Raw genomic sequence first — 19984 nt, forward strand, 5'->3', positions numbered from 1 at the left:
CGGTGGACTATTATGACCATAATTCAACCATGGCTTCAACCGGACTTTGAACCAGGGAGCTGGCAGGTTAGAGACTGTTTAAAGCCTCATCCCACCACATCAGACATTTACATTTTCTCCCATGCACCTCCATGTGTCAACAAAAGTTCATGAAAACAGCTGTAGTCAACAACCACTCACAATTGGGTTTGCAGGTTTTAGCCACATGTAGAGTTGCTGTCACTGATCTCTGATGCTAGTGCTCTACAAGCGAATTGCTGCCTTAGGTTATTGTATAAATCATGGTAAGCATCAATTTATAATGCAAATTAAGTAGAAAACAAACACACCGTCTTGGCCTCTTCCCTTCTGCTGGGTTATTGTGTGGCAACAGTTAAACAGCCACTGGGCGTTTAGAGAAAGGGCTTTTGCTGTTTCTGATGATTACAGTGATTTTCATTAATTACATATCACTGTCTCGGCTTCTGGTGTTCTCACGTGGACTCCTGAGTAAACCACTGCTGCACTTCAGCTTTGTTTTCTGTCACCCATTTGATGTTAGCTGTGGTTTTCTCTATGGCCTGCTCCAGGGCCATGGTGGCAGAGCCAAAACCAGTATTGAGGTTGTCTTCTTTGAATCTCTTAAGCTGGAGAGAGAAACAAAAAAACAAAGAAACAAAAATCAGAATTTCAGCATTTGTTGTATTTGTTTTCTTCTAAATGCCCTCAGGGAACTAATGTGTTATTCTGTGTGGTTGTGGTTGTGTGGGCTGCATACCTCCTGTAACTCAAACTCTGTAGAGAATCTCTGTGTGATTCCACTGACAAGATTAGAGAAGGAAAATGATCCTTTTCCATGTCTAAAAAAAAAGAAGATGTAGCTCAGCAGAAGGAATTTGTCTAGTTATTAAATATATTTGTGGGAAAGGATCAGACATATGTGAGCAGGAAACTCAAGTCAAGCAAATAAGTCAGATGTGTGAACCTCTAAAATCAGATCAACATAATGTTTTTATACCCAGCTCTTCCTGTAGGGCACAGGAGCATTCCCAGGAATTTTAAAAACGGGAGGTGAAGAATTATTTTAATTGCGGCCAGACTTCCTAGGAGAGTGCACTGTAAAAAATATGGTAGCCACATAATGGCACAAAATTAACCACAACATGATGAAACTGACACATTCCAGTCTGGTCACAACCATAAATAGTTGTTTTATTCTGCTGAACCGTAAAAGTCGAGAACAATAGGCTCTGTTTCTGGTTCGCGTCGCATTTTTCACAGTTTCACCACCACTCAGCAAGCAGCGGGTGAGTGTTTGCAAACACGTCTTCCACGCAAATTGTGGCAATCTGCAAGCAACCAAAACAACTGCAAGGAGGTCATCGGTGCAGCAATGTATGTGACCTGTTCCACCTAGCAACTGCCAGCAACCTCCATCAACCACTCACCGTCCTGTCTGGGAGTGTAAATTTTTCTGTAGTGACCCGGGGGGTCGCCGACTGCTCTCTGGGCCTGTGTGGCTAAGGCTCAGCTTTCAGTGCATATTATTGTTATTATTAGTTTACGAGGTGGGCAGTGTCACCCCGGCCCCCTTTTGGAGGTAGGTAGGTAGGATAGCTAGATAGTCATGCTTGCAAGCTAGCTCCTCAGCATTCTCACCACTAGTGTGTGAATGATGCTGTGGATTAAGTATTTAAAATCTTCTTGTGTTTTTACGTGTTAATTTGAGAGTGCTGACTATTTAGAAAAAAAACAGGAGAGAGCTCCTACTGTTGGAAGATGTAATTCCATCTCGCTTTGACAAAGTTCCAGGCCAGCGGCATTCCCACAACATTTCGGGCAACGTACTGGATGGTAGAGGTGGCATCTTGCTTGCGGATCTTAGTTGGGTCCAGTGCATACTCCAGATACCTGCATCAACAAATCACCCACATATTATTATTATGTGTTTATTTGAACAGTACTAATTCACAAGGGGGGGAATCAACACCCAGAGCCAAGGTGATAAATATGCATTAATGGTGCACGATGACCATTTCTTAGAATTGTGATCACTTTAATTTTTAACAACATAATAAATAATAATAATTTATAGGCAAGAAAATATTTTTCTGCTACAGCCTTTCTTGATTTAGCATGGCATCCTCATTATTTTGGATGTGGTGCCTAGGGAGTGCAAGCTACCCACTACTTGAACTGATAGATGGATTAAAAAGGAATTAACATACTTGATACTTAATTTCTAAAACTGTATAACAAGGCCCATCACTGATTGGGGTTATCTTCCCCCAATTATTGAAAATATAAAATAAATGTAGCACTACATCCTGCTACAGAAACAAAAATTGTCCATGGTAAACAAATTTGAGAAAGTACAAACTGCACTCTTGTACAAGGGTGAATACCACATAATGTCTTTCTATTTATTTAGTCTATAACAATAAGCTGGATATAATGCATACTTACAAGGTATTCACATCATATACTCATGTGTGCAGGAATATTACTGCACCCACTATAATCACAAACCAACCATGTACAAAACATAATGCAATCATGTTGTTTACAGTTGAGCAATATTGGACAGTAGGTATGGCTTTAATATTGCTCATTGATGAATTTGAGTCTGTATTATTTATGGCCATAAGTCATCCCTGATCAACATGCTAGACAATGCTCAGCCAATCAGAAGTTGGCATCACAGGTTAATCAATAAGGCTGACGCCTAGAACTGATGTTGCTATCCTTCCACTTTATTTTGCATGGGAGGATAAAAACAAACTCATCTCAGACAAGATTAAAAACACACTTGGTGGCCAGCATCCACATGCAGGACGTATTTGTTTGAGGGGACATAACAAAAGTAGCACTGTTTAGATAGCACCATCATGGGTGGTAAATAGAGTACAAACCAAAGTGGAAAGCTCAGTTCAAGATCCTTGGTTTCCGCTGTGATATGAATCTCTTCACAGCTACTTCACAGCGTTACATATAAAGTTGTCAGTCGTGTGTATGTGCCATTATGGTGTAATTCCTGTAATTGCTCTCGGGCTGTAAAACAGGTTCTCTTCCTCTGTGTTCAAATGAATTCAGCATTTACACTGCTGATAGAGTACTATCCACCAGCGCTGCACACACCTGTTCAAAATCCAAGGTATTTTGCTGCAGGCCAGCGCCGACCTGAGCTTGGAAGCTTCAGATGCCAGACTGGCATTCTTGAACATGCTCCAGGCAAAGTCCCACTCCTCCACGCCACCAAAGGCTATGGCGTGGCAGTAAACTGTGCTTTTCAGGTTGGGATGGATCCTGGGCAGCACAAAGATTAGAAAATGAATCCCAACTGCACAAAACATTGGCTAACTGCTCTCACACACACACACACACACACACACACACACACACACACACACACACACACACACACACACGCACATGCACACGTGGACACACACACTTGGTCTGTGCTAACATCTGTGCAAACAGCCCAGCAGCCAAATTTACAAGGTCTGAATTATGACAGATAATGAGAAATAACCATTGTCACATCCCTCTAAAGTCCTTCCTGGCCTTGCAGTGAGCAGAGCAAGAGTCTTTAGATGCCGTCTGGACTTAATTGCTAAGTGTGGATAAAGGCAGGCCTGAGGTCATCATTGGAAGGAATTGCTTCTTGAATGTCATGAACTCCTGGCTACCATTTTTGGCTTAAAACATGCACTAATTTAAAAAAAAAACTCTGGTGTTAATCTCCACCTTATGTTGCTGGCTATGAGCCAGATTCTAACCCGAAAAAAGACCTGTGATTGCCAAGATTTCAAACAGTTTCTAAAAGCCAAAAATCACATATTCTGACCATAGACTGTTTATTAAAAGATAGATGTAAAAAGTAAAGCCAATTTGGAAGTGCGTTAAACCTGGAGGAGAGCCCTCACAGGCTCAAAAGAACAAACAGAACCATAAAAGAACCGACTGAAACCACTCGGTACTCACGGGTTGCGACCTGGATTTTTCATCCACTGTCTGTACCAGCTTTTTATAAGCTCCCTGCAGCCTCCCACTCCTGCAGTGCAAGACATCCAAATGGCATTTATCTGATTATACCTGAGAAAAAAGTTTCCAAAGGAAAAAAAAAAATGTAACAACTTAGCTTTTTTTGATTTTATAATATTAAAAATCTGTGCTCAAACGAATTGTTACTGGTCAGTGTGTCCTGTAGGTACTGTGGTCCAGTTAGATGTAATTGTCCTGAAGTGCTCAAACAGTGGTTGTACTTGTTTCTTGAGGTATGCCTAAAATAAAATAGCCCAACAATAGTTTTTTTAATGTCCTGTCATGTGATTCTTTTACTTTAAACTCTTCCACCGGACGAGAAAAATTATTATGTATAGTAAAGAAGGGCTAACCTGTAAAGCTCCGTAGACTTCAGTGCGGTCAAACATGAGAGTGTAGTAGTTCAGGTTTCTCAGAGCGGACTCCCAGGGGATGTAGTCTCTCTCTTTGGACAGGTATTTGGTAGTTCTCAGAGCCAATGTTGTACTGATTATTTTGGCTCTGGGAAAAAGAAACAAATACTTTTTACACAGAACTGTTTAATACTTTAAGCTAAGATGTATTTTTCTGTACCTTGCTAGGTTGAATGCATCATCAATAATCTGTGCTCTGTTGATGATTGACAAAGCCTGAAAGAAAAAAAAAAAAAAAAAAGCCTGTGAGTCTTAGTTTTTGTAGTTTCAGAAACAATGTTCAGGATTATGAAATATAATCAACTGAAAATGCAACATGATGAATGACATTGAACAAAGCTAACACATTTCTGACAAGCAAACGCTCTGAAAGTTTGGGCTTTATCAGATCAGCTGGAAGGACACGCTGTTCTCATGCGACTGTTTTGCTGCCTGGCATTCGAAAAGGTTGCTTGGTAGCTAAAAAGGATGGTTGTTGACTCGACTGCTTGTTTTTTGTTTTTTTTAAATTGCTTTGCCACTGAAGGGTAATGATCCATTTTAATGAAAGCAGAAAATACACCCACCAGCCACTTCATTAGGTACACCTTACTAGTGTCGGGTTGGACCTACTTATGCCTCCAGAATTGCCTTAATTCTTTGTGGCATAGATTCAGCAAGATGCTGGAAACATTCCTCAGAGATTTTGGTCCATGTTGACATGACGGCTGCACAACCACGATATGAATCTCCTGTTCCATCACATCTCAACTGCGCTCTTTATATGGAGATCTGGTGACAGTGGAGACTACAGGAGTACAGTGGACTCACTGTCAACATGACAGTGAGTCCACTGTACAATATCCTGGTGGAAGCAGCCATCAGAAGATGGGTACACTGCGGTCAAAAAGGATGGACATGGTCATCAACCAAATAGGTAGGATGTGGCATTTAAACAAGTTCAGTGCTCAGTTGGTACTAAGGTACTGCTAAAATATCCCCCACACCATTACACCACCACCAGAAGCCTGAACCATTGATACAAGGCAAGATGGAGCCAAGCTTTCACGCTGTTTACACACTGACCCTACCATCAGAAGATTCAGACTTCTGTTAACATTTTTCTAATTTAGTCCAATTTTGATGAACCTGTGCAAATTGTAGCCTGAGTTTCTTCTTCTTAGCTGACAGGAGTGGGACCTGGCTCTGACATCTAGCATCAACAAGGTATTTTCACCCGAGAACTGCTGCTCTCTTTTTCAGTCCATTCTCTGTAAAACCTGGAGATGGTTGCATAGAAAAATCCCAGTAATCAGCAGTTTCTGAAATACTCAACCAACAACCATGCCAAGCCCAGAGTCACTTAAATAACCTTTCTGCCTCATTCTGGTGCTCAGTTTAAACTGCAGCAGGCTGTATTCACAATGTTTGTGTGCCTAAATGCATTGAGTTCCTGCCATGTGAGTGGCTGATTAGATATTTGCATTAGCGAGCAGTTGAATGGGTGTACCTAAAAAACTGGCCAGTGAGTGTATTAAAAAAAAAAAAAATTTCCTGTGAGTTCCAGCAATAAAGCCAAGTTTAGTCCACACTCTGTCTTCTGAGCCCTGCACCTGGGTCCAAAACCTGCCAGCCACACAGTATTATATGACAATAATAGCCAGTCACAGCAGACATTCCTTCAGGCTGACCCAATCCAGCATAAACCAACCCTGAATATGGGAAACAGGAAATGTGGAAACAAATTCATAGTTATATTAAACCACAGTGTGTTTCCTAAAGCAGTTTAATTTTTGTCCAGAAACCCCTCTGACATGAATATATGCACAAACTGATCCGGGTTCGGGTCTGTCAGTGGTCATTGTATAGTCTTCAGTTGACTCACCTGATGGTTGGTGTTGAGCAGGGAAAGGAGACGATCCCAGTTGTCAAGATCATAGTTCACCCTGAAGTATCCAGATACGTTTGTGTTTGCCAGTACCCACTCCTCTCCTGACACTCGCATTTGGATGTGAACGTCTAGGTAAAAATATAAATGAATGAGTTGTGGTCGAGTCACCTAATCTGGTAGGAAATATCATATTTTTGTTAGTCTGTAGGCAGAACTGATGCAGTGCAGTAAATGTTAATATGACTACCTGTTTTTTGAAGGAGCCAGTATGTTGGTTGCACCACACCTGCCTTCATCCATTTAATAGGGACATACCAGGAGTAACTGGACAGAAACACATAACGTGATTTGGCTGCTGGCAGCTGCACTGGATTAATACATTCTATTTTTATTGTTTGGTGTCTGAAAAGCTGAGGAGCTCGTGACCTTGTGACCTCGGCCCATTCAAAGTGAAAGAGAAGCAGGAGCCTGAAACATTTGAGCGCAGCCTAAATCTCTTCATTTATCATATACATGAAACTTAAAACACAGAGTAAAAATGATTCCTACTTGAACTGAGAGGGCGTGTCCACTACAGAGTCTGGATCCAACAGGAAGTGTTTCTGTGTGACACTTCCTGTCCGGGTGTCGACAGTGATCACTGGGAAGCCCATCTGGAGAGTCCAGCGGTTCATGATGTCTTTGACAGAGTGTGGAATATGCATTTCTGGTGTGCTTTCAACTGCCTGACAACGAACACAGGGGCAGCAGGAGTTTGAGATAATCGCACGCACACACACCCAAAAACACAATACCAGGGATATCACGCAGCTTAACCAACCTGCTGGAGATGGTCCCACAGGTCTGTATACACAGTGTTACCGAAAGCGTACGTGTTCAGGTAAGACTGAAAAAGGAAGATCATGAGATGCAAAAACAAGGGAAGGAAATAGTTGAGTTTGCAAGGAAAAAGTTTTGACAGTCTCATGGTTTGCAGAACCACAAACTTACCATCATTCGTTCCTAACGTGCTAACACCCACACACACACACACAAACACACCCACACACACCCACAGTGGCAGCAGTGATGAAACGGTACACACAGAGTACTCACACTGAGTCCTCTGGAAAACACAGGCTCTGTGAGAAACTCTGAGAGCATCCTTAGCACCGCTGCACCCTTGGAAAAAAAAAAACAAACAAACCAGCAGAATTTGGTTGGCTTGAATTTCTCGTAACCGCAAAGGATTTTCCCCTCAGCCCAAAGCAAATATTAAAACAAGGTGTTCTCCTGCCAGTGCGATATTAATCAGACAGACTCAGAAGGACTTGGAAAACTGAGTCATACTGCAAATTGCCCTGATACAAAGGCATATAATACTGTCACATGTTGTTAATTACATTTTAAATAAAAGAAAAAAACAGATCAAGCTAAGTAGAAAATTACAAGTTTGAATTCATATCTGTTTATATTGTTTGTAAATGTGGATCATGTTGCATTAAATGCTGTGTAAAATTGTGAGGGGAGCAGACCTTGCTGTAGGAGATTGTGTTAAACATTTCACTGATCTGAGCTGGGTCATTGACTTCCTCTTCTCTGCGGGACAGTGGGTGAGAGGAGGCCAAGGCATCCACAGCAAATACCTTCTGAACATCATACAGAATGATGTGGTCTTTCTGCATCCACGCAGAGAAAAGAGAGTCAGGGCAGGTTTTATAAGCCAACGATATCTATGAAAGGTTACTGATCTGTGACATAGAAATGCACGTCTGTTAAGAAGAGAGTCAAACTTCTCTGTCTTTAGTGATACAAGCATATTTCTCACAATGTTCCAGGTGGGCTCAGCGTAGTCGGCTCCAAGGTACTCCACATATGAAGCAAAACCCTCGTTTAACCACAAGTCATTCCACCATCGCAGAGTCACCAGATTGCCAAACCACTAAACAAACACATGAGGAGCAAACAGATTAGCCGTTCTGCCGTGGTAACCGATGCCCAGGGTATTAACCTATTAACATTTCCATGAACTTAGATTCTGGCCAACGTTAGCCTCATCATTCAGCTCCAATAACTGCATCAACACGGGAATAAAAAAATTCCAAACCACAGGATTTTACATTAGTTATAATGTGATGGGAGCAGGGTAAAGTTACTCTGCTGTCATGATTTGTCATTGCTTTTGCAAAGGGAGTAAAGGATGTAGATTTATTTTTACTGTACTTGATGACTGAGTGAGGAAGACCTCGTGGGAACTGAGTTCATTTAATAACACAATGTTGCTTTAGGTTGTGGAAACTAAAATAGAGCTGAGGGTTTGCGTTAAAAACAGAGCAAAACAATGGCACACCATGTGTGCGAGTTCATGGGAGATCACAGTTGTGACTCTTTCTTTGTTTCCGGTGGAGGAAACGATGGGGTCGTAGAGCAGGGCCGTTTCCCGGTATGTGACCAGACCCCAGTTTTCCATTGCTCCAGCGTTGAAGTCAGGCAAAGCGATCTGATCTAGGAAGCACAAGGATTAAAAATAGAAAGAAAATTAAAGTGTCTTTAAATGAAACCACTTAAGATTTAATAGTTCGCCTACATTTCCTTTTAAAATTAGCACGTCACATCAGGCCAGCTTGGATATCATCAATCTATAAGAAGTTTTCCTCAGAATAAATATAGAGTGGTCACTTTAAAATAAGTCTGGTCCACCTGAGGCTGAAAAATGAAGAAATTTTGTTGAAAGTGTTAAAACTGTATTTTCTCCAGTGGCCACTTGAGGCTGACTCCAAAAGCAAGTCAGTCACATTTTGAGCGGCAGGTTGGTGCCAATTAAGCTGCTAGCTGTCTGCAGCCTAATTTGCACTAATTGGTTGCCTAATTGGTTTTGAGGTTAGGTGAGTGAAAATCTAATGTTTTATTTATATGTTAATTTGCACAAATTAGGAGGCATCTGTGTTTGTGCAATGAACCCATAACATGATAACTTAGCACTCCACTCATTTCTGGATACCGCTCATCTGAAAAATGGGTGACTATGTCCATATATACAGTTAATGTTTTAAACTTGTAACCTGGTAAATTATGGCTTTTGTTTATTTACTAGTAGGACCTAAATCACCTATTTATACAATCTGTTTAAATTAAAAAAAAAAAAGTACATGATTCAGCAGTTTGTAGAAGGCCTTCAGCAGCAACAATGTGAAGTAATTGTTTTCTGTGTGACTTTATCAGTCTCAGCCATTCTGTTGTAGATTTGCTGCTGTGCTTGGAACCTGACCAGTTTCAGCCAATCCTTAGCTCTCAGACAGATGGCCTCACATCTGACTATGGACCACTTTGGTATACAGAGGAGTTCATGGTCGACTCAGTCCAAAAACAAGTCCAAATCCTCACCCCTCCACCACTGTGCTTGACAGTTGGTATGAAGTGCTTGTGCTGATATGCTGTTTGATTTTCTTCTGGAGCAGTGTGTATGTAGGGTGTATGTAGCTTGTTGCAGGACTGCATAGAATCCTGTGAAGTATTTCTTTTTCACTGGACTGTATTTGTGAAATAAATATTAGTAAATATTGTGTAAATTATCGACCCTGTGCGTGAGCCTCACAGAGCTACTAGCATTGCATTGCAATGGTTTTTCTTTATCTAAACATGGAAAATATTCACCCTAGACATAAACAAGGTTTAAACCATCAATCAGTAAATATAGAAATGATAATGCACATGTTTGGACATTGTAAGAAAAATGTTCTTCTTTCTTCTTAATGTTAATTAATATTAATTTATCTTTTGTCAAAGAAAAATGTGGCAGCAGCACGCCCTGCCTGAGCTGACCTACCTGATTTGGAGAGAGGGTATGATGTGTTGTAGTAATGCTCATAAAACTTGAGGATGGGTCCCGTAACATTGAGAGCATAGCTGCCCTGCCCATCATTTATTGCTTTTCTCCGAGCCCAGATTCGAATCTGCAAAAAAATTTGTAATCTTTAAGTCCATAATAAGTGGTACTCCTTGCCATTTGATGCTTATAAATGTGATCTGAGATTATTTTGCATCCTGCCCTTGCTGGTGATTTAAATGAATATGTAATCCATATTTCTTACCAACAAATCATTGTGGTTTGACCGTATGTCAGCAAAGTCGCTGACGATAAATGCCAGTAGATACGTGGACATTTTCTCTGTGGGCTCAAATGTTGTAACTTTGACAGGCACACCATCAATGACAGACTCTGCGGTTTCTGCAAAGGCAGAGAAAGACGTTAGGCCGTGATGCTCTGTTAGCATTAACAGAGCACAGTTGCTGATTTGCTTCAAACACCCTGTCCAAGTAATTAATCATTTACATTGGTGCTGTGTCAACATTGGTGCTGCATCGTTTTTTTTTCTGTTTTATAGTTCTGTACTTGCACTGATTGTTTTAAGCTGCAAAAATGAAGAGTTTTGTTTCTCCAACGAACCCTTTTCCTTGCCGTTGGACAGAGCCACGGTGTCCCGCGTGTGGATGATCGTTACACTGAAGACCGCTTTCATGGCTGGTTCGTCAAAGCAAGGAAAGGCTTTCCTGGCGTACGTTGGCTGCATTTGTGAGGTAGCAACAACTCTGCAAAATGTTGGAAATAAACATGAATGTAAAACACTCAGCAACAAACCAAAAGCCTTCAAAATCCCACCAAGATGAAAACCAGAACCATACAAAAAAAATGATGTTCAGGGTCAAGAGCAAAGTGATGGTGCACAGGTATTCAAGCAATTTCTAATTTTCATTGTGTGAAATACTGCTGTTTTAGCAAAGCCGCTGACATCTTAAAATTAAGCACAAAATGTGCTTTGGTGTTTGCATGTGATGCGCCAGGTTTAGGCAAAAGTGAGAGTGCTTTCTAATAATCTTACTTCTTCACGCCATCCTCAGTGTATTCACTCCTGTAGAAGCCCTCCAAGTTGTCTGCCAGCTCCCCCAGAAATTCTGTTTGAAGTATGTAGGATGTTCCCACGGATAATCTGCTGCTTAGCTTAATTACCAGCAACTCTGTCTTCTCCACAAGCCAAGACTTCTGTATAGCGGGAGCAGGGGCTTCACCCAGGCTGCTCAGTTTAGCATGGTGCCCAAAGAAGGTAGTAAAGTTGAGTTTTTTGGAGTGGATAATGATGAGGTCTGTTTCCTTCACACATTTAAAAATCACTGATGAATGTCCAGTGAAGATGTACAAGCTCTCTGCATTGGGCGCCAGCCGGGGCCACAGGGTCACATTGTAAAAGTTGGGGATTAAGGAGTCTGGAAGTCTGTAGCGGTCCCAGGGTTCCTTTGGGGTGACAGGGGTGGTGCCGGGTGTAGGTGCACTGGTGCTGTCTGATGCTCCATCTCCTGGGTTACCTTGATTCTTGGATCTTTCCTTGTCGTAGGCAATGGAAAGAGCTATAATTGTAGCCAGCGCACAGACTGCAAGTACAAGCATGCCGATGCCCACATTTTTACTGACATGGTACATTTTCCCCATGTCTGATCAGGAGGTTAATGCAGGAATCAGCGGGATCTCAGTCTGTGTGTGTCCAGCACAGCAAAACTCCTCCTTCTCAGTTAATGGCTGAGCTATTTACATGGCAGGAAATGCATTTTCACAACACCTACAGAAAAAAAGAGGAAAGATGAGAACACCACGGCCATTTAATTTGTAGCTTGGCATCTGTATTATTATAAATTGTGAAGGGTGGTCAACAATCCATGTTGTTTCATTGTTACTGTTGAGCAACAATTACGTAACATCAATAAATCATTCAGTTTCAGAGATTCATTACACAACTAACCCTCCCAACAGCACTTTGCTTTATGTGCCAACAAAAAATCTGTAAAGTTGTTCATCTTTTTAAATTCACTCCATGAAGAGCACTCAGGGGGGGGCACTAACCCTAATCCATGGAGCTCATGAAGAATTTCTCAGTAATAGTCCCTGAAAATAATTAATCATTATTCCTCATCCTGCAGGCGGTGGATTGAACACTGAAAAAGACACCTAAAGATCGAAGGTGTCGTTTCTTGGCGTTGGTGTTAGGTGCTGCTAGGATGCAAGACAAAATGTTTCTGCGTGACAAATTTATCAATTGATCAACTTAATGAATCAGGAAATAAAGAGTGTGATGGGCAAATGGTATAAAATACAAAAACAAAGAAATATTCTGAGAAAGGTTGGAGGATAAACATTGTGACAAAGCAGCAAACTGACTAATTAAGCTCAGCATTAAGCCGGAGCTCTTCCTTTGTGTGTCTTTAGGTTTTCTGTAGGTGAACGTGAGCTGTACTGTTCTCCGTCAATTCCACTTTCCCACGCTGTCAAAATACCGACGCTATTAGATAACCCAGAGGGAGGAAGCGGGAGGAACGGTTTGCTGTTATTGATGGTTGGGGTAGTTTGGGTCAAGGTCAACCTCTGACAACCTCTGGAGATGAAAAATGAAGCCTATACACAAGTGGCAAAAACTGCAGTTCTTCTGTGTACAAGTTGAAGCTGACTCCAAGAGGGAGCTGATTTCTATTGGCTCTCCTGTTAAAATGACCAATTTCACAGCATTAAAAAGAACATTTAAATCCAGGTAAAAATAAAATGGTTCTGACCTCTATCAGTAGTTTATCGTAACTCTAAACGGCGTGAATTTATTTTATAACTCAACCGCCAGGACAGTTGCGTTGGGGCGTAGCCTCATTGATTGACAGGTGTCTACACATAACCAATCAGTATCTGTTAGACCTGCCACTGCTTATTTACTACTATTTATTATATTGGACCTTTTCACAGTTTCTGTGCCGTTGGTGCCCTTTGGAGTGTTTTTCATTTTTTGTCCTGTCTCTCCCCCCTCACAGCAGATGACCCACCCCCCCCCCCCCCCCCCCCCCCCCCCCCCCCCCCCCCCCCCCCTGAGCCTGGTTCTGTTGGAGCTTTCTTGCTGTTTTTCCTTCCCACTGTCACCAAGTGCTGCTCATAGGGGGTCGTTTTGACTGTTGGGTTTTCTCTGTATTATTGTAGGGTCTTTACCTTACAATATAAAGCGCCTTGAGACTGTTTGTTGTAAACTGTGGTCTTCAGTTTTGATGAGTGAAATTCTGATGTTTAATTAGTCATTCATTAGTACTAATTAGACTAATATCTGTCTGTTTATTGGACCCATATGGTTTAATAAATCAGCTTGGTGAACAAGCTTGCTAGCTTTAGATGATAACACACCACCCTTTCATTCATATAAGGTGACGTCTGGCTTCAAAACGTAGCGGTGGCCAAAACAGTAAGATTGAATCTAAGTCCTAAAAAATGGGTAATGTCATGGTGGCTGTGTGCAGGTTTTATACTGTCTGCAGTTTGTGGAAAGCTGATCCAGTTGAGCACCAGTGCTTTCAAAACCTCCACGGTCCCAGCTTCAGTGTTACTCAACAGATCCTTCCACCTGAGCGAGTTTGGCAGGAGTTCTTCTGTCGTTCTGCATTTCAGACATTATCCAAGTGTTACAGCAGCTATAACAAACGTTGCAGTCATGTAGGCCTAAAACTCTGGCAGTGATATTTTAAATGAGGCAGAGTTTATGGAAGAAGATCTTGTTATTTTTGAAACCTCACCTACAGGTACGCATTCCTCCGGCTCCTGCATTCCTTCTTGTTAACTCTCCTGCTATTCCTCCACACTGGGTTAGCGGGCAGCGGCCTATATCCAGCTTCCACTCTGCAAGTGTCATCCCAGTTCTTGTTATTGGCAAAGAACATGTTACAGCTGCCAAAATAGCTCAGCTTGCTCCCTTATTTTACCTTCCAGCTGGGTCTCATCCTTGCCTCATCAGGATCACAAAGCACTCTACACGCAGACAGTGCATCTTATCTCCCTACGTTATTTGCATCAAATGGTTCATTCTCCACTCTGAACTCTCTGTACTATCAGCAGGCAACCAACAAGGTTTCCTGCACCACTTGCAAGAGTTTCAGCCTGTTTATCACCAAGAGAGTCTTTCCTATCAGTTCTTTTCCTGTGTTCTTTATGTCATTCATTCATATCAGCCTGCCTTTCTGACGCACAAAAACACAAACCCGCTCCTTCCCAATACCACCTCAACTTCATCACAGCACAGTGAAAGGTTTCATTGTCCACATCCTTGCTCTCCTTCACCACAACTCCACAGGATCCTGTCCTATCGCTCGGATCTACTTTGACTGCAAAAAATAAAAAAAATTCTCTGTCATAACCTCAGTGAATACTATCATAAACTTCCAAATACTGTAATCTTTCCTTATAGTAATCTAAATTCAAAAGCATTTTGGAAAATATGCTTGTTCAATTTCTTTCCAAGAGATAAAGAAACTGATTCAAAGCTTACAGTACGTTTGTATTGTATACATGAATTTAGGTTAGCAGACAGTTAGCAAACAAGCAAATGAGTCACGAGTTAAAGAACACAACATGTGTACAGTGCTAAAGAAGACATTTACTCTTATCAGAAGCAAAAACTGAACAATAATTTAAAGAGGGTTAAAAGCAAGAATTAAAAATTAAAGTGTTAAAAGTACATTGAATAAAAGCTAAACCGGTAAACAGATATATCCTCAGAGGTGCAGGCAGAGCCCTCCACAGGTCGGGCTCCACCACCCCATGCCCCTCTGTGGGTGCAGGGAACAAACTTCTATGTAAACTAAGCTTATCACAAAGACTGGAAATACTGTTATTTTATGATACCTGCAGCATACCGAAAGCGAATCTTTGATATTGGACTGTCTTTTTTGGCTGTAAGAATTCAAATATATTTTCATGTAGTAACATTTCCCAGCCCACATTGTCATTTCCAGACTGGACAGCTTTCACCTCTGCACAGGTAGTTACACCATGACATCATAAAAAGACTCTGATTAACTGTTTTATCAGTAAATGATTTACATTTACAGCTGATTCTTTCTGTAAAAAGCTTTATGTGGCATTTTTCTGTAGCCTCGTCTCACATCAGTTCACCAAATGTTCACCAAAGTGCAATCAGTTCTAACATACAGTTCGTACAGCAAACAGTTCTAATGCAAAGTAAATCTAATGTCCTTCTATTAATTCTGTGAGCAATACCAGAATTTGACTTCTGGGGAAATGAAAGAGACTGATGTAGCAATAACACCTTCCTGCTGTTTAGACATCATAACTGGAAATAAAAAAAACTGTAATCTCGATATTTTGTTTACCAGTTAACCAGTAACATTTTCTGCTAATCATATAGTAGGAGGTGACAATTTTCCTTTGGAATCTTTTGACACTGTCAGTAACTTCAGAGAAATCAGCTCTGGTTATTCAGCATGAACAAACAGACGGTACAGACAATAACATGAAATCACAGCACTCTGTGTCACCAAACCAAAATCCCGACCTTGCAGTTCTTTATTTTCCAATGAAACGGCCCACTCTTCCTTCCTATCTGACAGCATGCACATGTGGTTGCTCTTTGTCACCGTGAATCATCTTAATGTGCTCAAACACAGAATCACCATGATGCGTTGAATGTGTCATGAGTTGGACTGTGTTAAGCAATCTTTTCAGTCTCTGTTTATAACAGTATTTTAGATCCCTGTATGAGGTTGTTATATGGTGTCTTACATGTATTTATGATGTTTTCAGTCCCAAACATATAGTTTTAATAAAGCTAGTTTGATAAGGGTGTGGTGGTTAGCACTGTCGCCTCACAGCAAAATGGTCCTGTGTTTGAATTCAACTGCCGGTTCAGGCCATTGTGTGAGGAGTTTGTATGTCTGTGCCTGCGTGGCTACTCTGGCTTCCTCACACAATCCAAAGACATGCATGCTGGGTTAACTGCTGACTCTAAATTGGTTGTAGGTGTGAAGTGTTGTCCGTCTCTCTGTGTTAGCCCTGTGACAGACTGCCGATCTGCCTGGGCTGTGCCCCCAGCTCTCATCCTGTGATGGCTGAGATGGGCTGCAACCCACCATGACCCCAGATTAGATAAGTGGAAGAAAATGGATGGATGAATGGATGGTTTGATAAGGATCTTTGTCTATGGAAAATATTTTATCAGGAAATTCTTTTGAGGGGTTATACTGGAAGTTGATTTGTAGTGGAAAAATTACATCAGTGTTATGTGTGAAAGTTTCTTCTTCACTTGGACTTTGACTTAAATGGGATACTTATGACAAGAAATACATTCAAACAGCTGACCTTCCAGTAATGACTAACTTTCCAATCAATCATAAAAGCTAATAAATGATTAAAAAAATAATAATAATAATCCTGTTAATCCTAATTTGAGCAAATACATTTTAATCAGAAAGTTCCAATCTTTCTGTTTGTTACTTTGTTTCATTTATTGTGGATGTGCTAAAAAAGACAGTGTATCTTCCTCCAGTTTAACACACAGAGCTATGACTTGTGTTCACTCACCAACCTGTAATTAAGAATGACAACACTGATGGTTAATAATAATCCATGGTCCACTGTAATGATAGCTTGTGTAACACTTGTTATAGGGTGAGCCCAAAGTTATAATAACATCCCCTCTTGTGTTTCGACCTCTTCTTAAGTGAGATGATAAAACAATAAAATTTGGCAACTTTTTTTTTTTTTTTTATTACAGCCCAAGAGTGTTGACACAGTGATTAATGTTTACCTACAGTTCAGTCAAACAATTGCTTGAAGAATAAATTGATTTAAAACATCAGCGAGTTCCTCAGTTTCACAGAGACCCGACACCGTCACTACATGTAATTATTTACTACACACAAAAACAGAACAGACGCTCGGGCTGGAAGATGTATATGAAATTAGAGATTTAAAATTGATATATTAAGGCCATGTCATATCATTTATTACTGTTTTATTTAATCCAGAACTATTTTATTTCTCTTGATTGTTATTAACAGAATACCTTTTTAGTGGCAGAGAAATGGAGCAGTGCCCATCAGGTGCTAAAGAAAAGCTGTTGATGGAGAAACGACGAGCCACAAGAGCTGAAAACAAAGAGGAGTCATCAATAGTAATAATTAGTATCTATGCCGGGATTTACAACTGTGGCCCCAGAAGACATCGTTGTTGGGTTGATTAAAGATTTTAAGCTTGGGAACGGCTGACATTGAGTTTACAAACCGGTGTGTGCATTTTATATAGCTCGTTTGGAAGCACGACTGATTATTTACAGTCAGTGTGAAGTGTTTTTCTGACTGTTCATATTTATATTGAAAACAATAGGTAATATGGAGTAAACTGAAATTTAAGCAGAACTTAACCAAACCAGCTGCTGTGTGGTCACATCTGGACTGCTGTGATGCTGAGAGTGCAGGTGAATTTTACTGGGAAAAGAAACTATATGCTCAAATGGTAGCAGCTTCTCCATCTCAAAGTACGCTGAGTCTACAATATATTGTTTTTGAGTCCAATGAAGACCTTAATTTATGACTCTTAATAAGACTGAAAACTATAGATTGGAACCATAAAAACATCAGGAAAATATTCACCCAGTGGTCATTTTTCTCAGACTTCTATGCAATCTGCTTTATTATGGCAAACAGAGAAGTTGCCCCCTGCAGGATATTAGAAAGAATATAGATTTAAGGCAGTTTTCACCCCAGGAAGCTGCAGTCATGTGAAAAAGAAAGTTTTCACAGGAAACTAAAATACTGGAACTGAGAGGGTAAGTTGCAGCCAGGTGCTGCTGATCAAATTCCCTTGATTAAATGATCATCAGCAACTGTGAGCACTTCTATAAAAGCAGATGTTTTTGCAGTTTGCTGGTCTGGATCATTCATGTGTGTGCGTTAACAGATGCAGCAATCTTTCCAGGAATGGACGTCCCAGGAAATTCACCTGAGACGTCCATTCAGTCATCGAGTTCAAACCACCCGATGATCGGAGAAAAACACACCAAGAGCTACATCTTAGACTCTACAGGCCACAGACTGAACAAGTTACCAAGAGAAAACCTCTACTCTCTAAAAAAGAACATGAACCATGGGAGAGGACTGTGACCTGTACATCCACCTTTTATACAGCATCTCTTCCTTAACCTAACTGACCTGTCACATTTAAACAGGACATTTTTACACAAACATGCACTAAGTGTTGTTTTTTAAATTATTATTATTTGAATTGCTTTCCTTATATTATAAATATCATTGCTAAATTACACAATTTGCTACATTTTAACAACAAAAAAATAACAGTTGAGACTGGACTTGTTTGTAGATGCTTATAAACTTATACTGTTGAACAGAAATATAATCTTTATATGACAGATTATAAAGGCTATTCCTTTCCATTCCAAGAATCAAAGGTTAAAAAAAAAAAAAAAAGTGTCTGTGAAATCAATATTAAAGGGAGCGGAAATGAATCATCAGTCTGTTAAGTAAATGCCCTTAAAGTCTTTTTAGACCCAAACAAATCACTGGCAGTTTCCCCTTTGTCAGCAGAGCGCAGAAGTAGGAATGTTCATCTTGGGAAGGGGGGGGGGGGGTGTCATATTCCTCCATGAAAATATGTAACGACAACAAAGGAGACATGTGGCCAGCCGCATTTCATGGGTGATATTAAAAGACTCTCCTCTTCAGCTGTCTGAAAGTGCTGCGTATTCTTATTGAAGAGCCACAGAAGAACCCTTTTTTAGATCATGTGGTTAACTAGAAAAGTCTGAGAAAGGCAGCAGAGCATGCGCTCACTTTGAGTCCATCATTCATCTCTTATCAGTCACTTTATGCTTGAGCTGTTTTAACCTGATTTACTGCTGTCCATCAATAAAATTCAACGTGTCTCAAGGATGTAAAGGAAGAAATACCTTTTAGCAACCATGCAATCATTCTACCTGTGCATGAACCTTTGACCCCACACTATCAACTCTGAGTGTACTCACCTCCACACTGAACAGACACAGTACAGCCAGCTATGGGGGCTGCAGAGATTAGATCTAGCCCGTGCTGGATGTTGACAGACGACTCATGAATCCACATCATAAACACAAAGCCAAACACTGATTTATCTCACAGCTGCTTTACTAAAGTATTTACACTGCACTCACCGCAAACAGAGCCATTGCCTTATACTGGGGTTAGATATCAAGTGAAAGCAGTGTAACTGGAAGTATCATTGATTTTCTTAAACAGCATCACAAAACTGTTATTCACAGTGGATACAGCCTGTGATCCATTCAGGAACCATCTGTGAACAATTAAGAAAAGCATTGTTGCTGCACTCAAAAACTGGGGGAAAAAAAAAAAAAAAAAAAAAAAGCAAAAAACAAAAAGCAGTACAACAATTTACCAGAGGTCAGTAGCTGTAAAACCTGCACAAAAAAGCAATTAGTTACTTTGTTGAGGAAAAAGACAAAGCTAGGATCAAAAAGATTGGGTCTGGTGTGCAGCATGTTGGACTGATTTACATCAATGATACAGAAAACAGTGCCTACCAAATCCCGTGTAGCTGGATATCCACCGCACGCCCTGAATTAAGTCCACACAAGATGTAGAAATTGAGCTGGAATGATCCCCGGCTGCAGTCGGCATCTGTGAGAGTGGAGGCAGTAGGTGGCGAGAGCTACCACAGGTTTTCCTGGAGATGTAGGGAGGGAACAAACTCCTCTATCCCCCGAAATCTCTAAATTAACAGGAAGGGGGGACCGAAAGAATGCGGCTGTATCAACAACACTGCATTGTGGTCGAGGAAAAAGAGCTCCGGTCCTCAGAGGTACAGAGTGTTCGTTCT

General features: G+C 40.8%; 1 protein-coding gene across 2 annotated transcripts in view; it reads right to left on the minus strand.

Annotated features, from left to right (window-relative positions):
• LOC115772163 (aminopeptidase Ey-like) overlaps nucleotides 1-19957 on the minus strand; it is a 20892-nt gene extending 935 nt beyond the window's left edge. The window contains exons 1-21 of one of the 2 annotated variants that reach the window (XM_030718157.1): nucleotides 19689-19957; nucleotides 11169-11900; nucleotides 10736-10878; nucleotides 10380-10516; nucleotides 10115-10241; nucleotides 8639-8793; nucleotides 8117-8230; nucleotides 7824-7967; nucleotides 7405-7470; nucleotides 7130-7195; nucleotides 6859-7034; nucleotides 6557-6633; nucleotides 6304-6437; nucleotides 4600-4655; nucleotides 4380-4527; nucleotides 4174-4265; nucleotides 3967-4077; nucleotides 3118-3285; nucleotides 1750-1890; nucleotides 758-839; nucleotides 1-626 (exon numbers count right to left, since the gene is read on the minus strand). The exon at nucleotides 1-626 is cut by the window's left edge and continues 935 nt beyond it. In XM_030718157.1, the coding sequence (XP_030574017.1) occupies nucleotides 474-626; nucleotides 758-839; nucleotides 1750-1890; nucleotides 3118-3285; nucleotides 3967-4077; nucleotides 4174-4265; nucleotides 4380-4527; nucleotides 4600-4655; nucleotides 6304-6437; nucleotides 6557-6633; nucleotides 6859-7034; nucleotides 7130-7195; nucleotides 7405-7470; nucleotides 7824-7967; nucleotides 8117-8230; nucleotides 8639-8793; nucleotides 10115-10241; nucleotides 10380-10516; nucleotides 10736-10878; nucleotides 11169-11773 (2895 nt within the window). In that variant the 5' untranslated portion in view covers nucleotides 11774-11900; nucleotides 19689-19957 and the 3' untranslated portion in view covers nucleotides 1-473. The remainder of the gene's footprint in view (nucleotides 627-757; nucleotides 840-1749; nucleotides 1891-3117; nucleotides 3286-3966; nucleotides 4078-4173; nucleotides 4266-4379; nucleotides 4528-4599; nucleotides 4656-6303; nucleotides 6438-6556; nucleotides 6634-6858; nucleotides 7035-7129; nucleotides 7196-7404; nucleotides 7471-7823; nucleotides 7968-8116; nucleotides 8231-8638; nucleotides 8794-10114; nucleotides 10242-10379; nucleotides 10517-10735; nucleotides 10879-11168; nucleotides 11901-19688) is intronic. The other variant, XM_030718166.1, reaches the window with a different exon arrangement.
• Nucleotides 19958-19984: the final 27 nt, after the last annotated feature.

Source organism: Archocentrus centrarchus, chromosome 3 (genome assembly GCF_007364275.1).
Source record: "Archocentrus centrarchus isolate MPI-CPG fArcCen1 chromosome 3, fArcCen1, whole genome shotgun sequence".
NCBI lineage: Eukaryota > Metazoa > Chordata > Actinopteri > Cichliformes > Cichlidae > Archocentrus > Archocentrus centrarchus.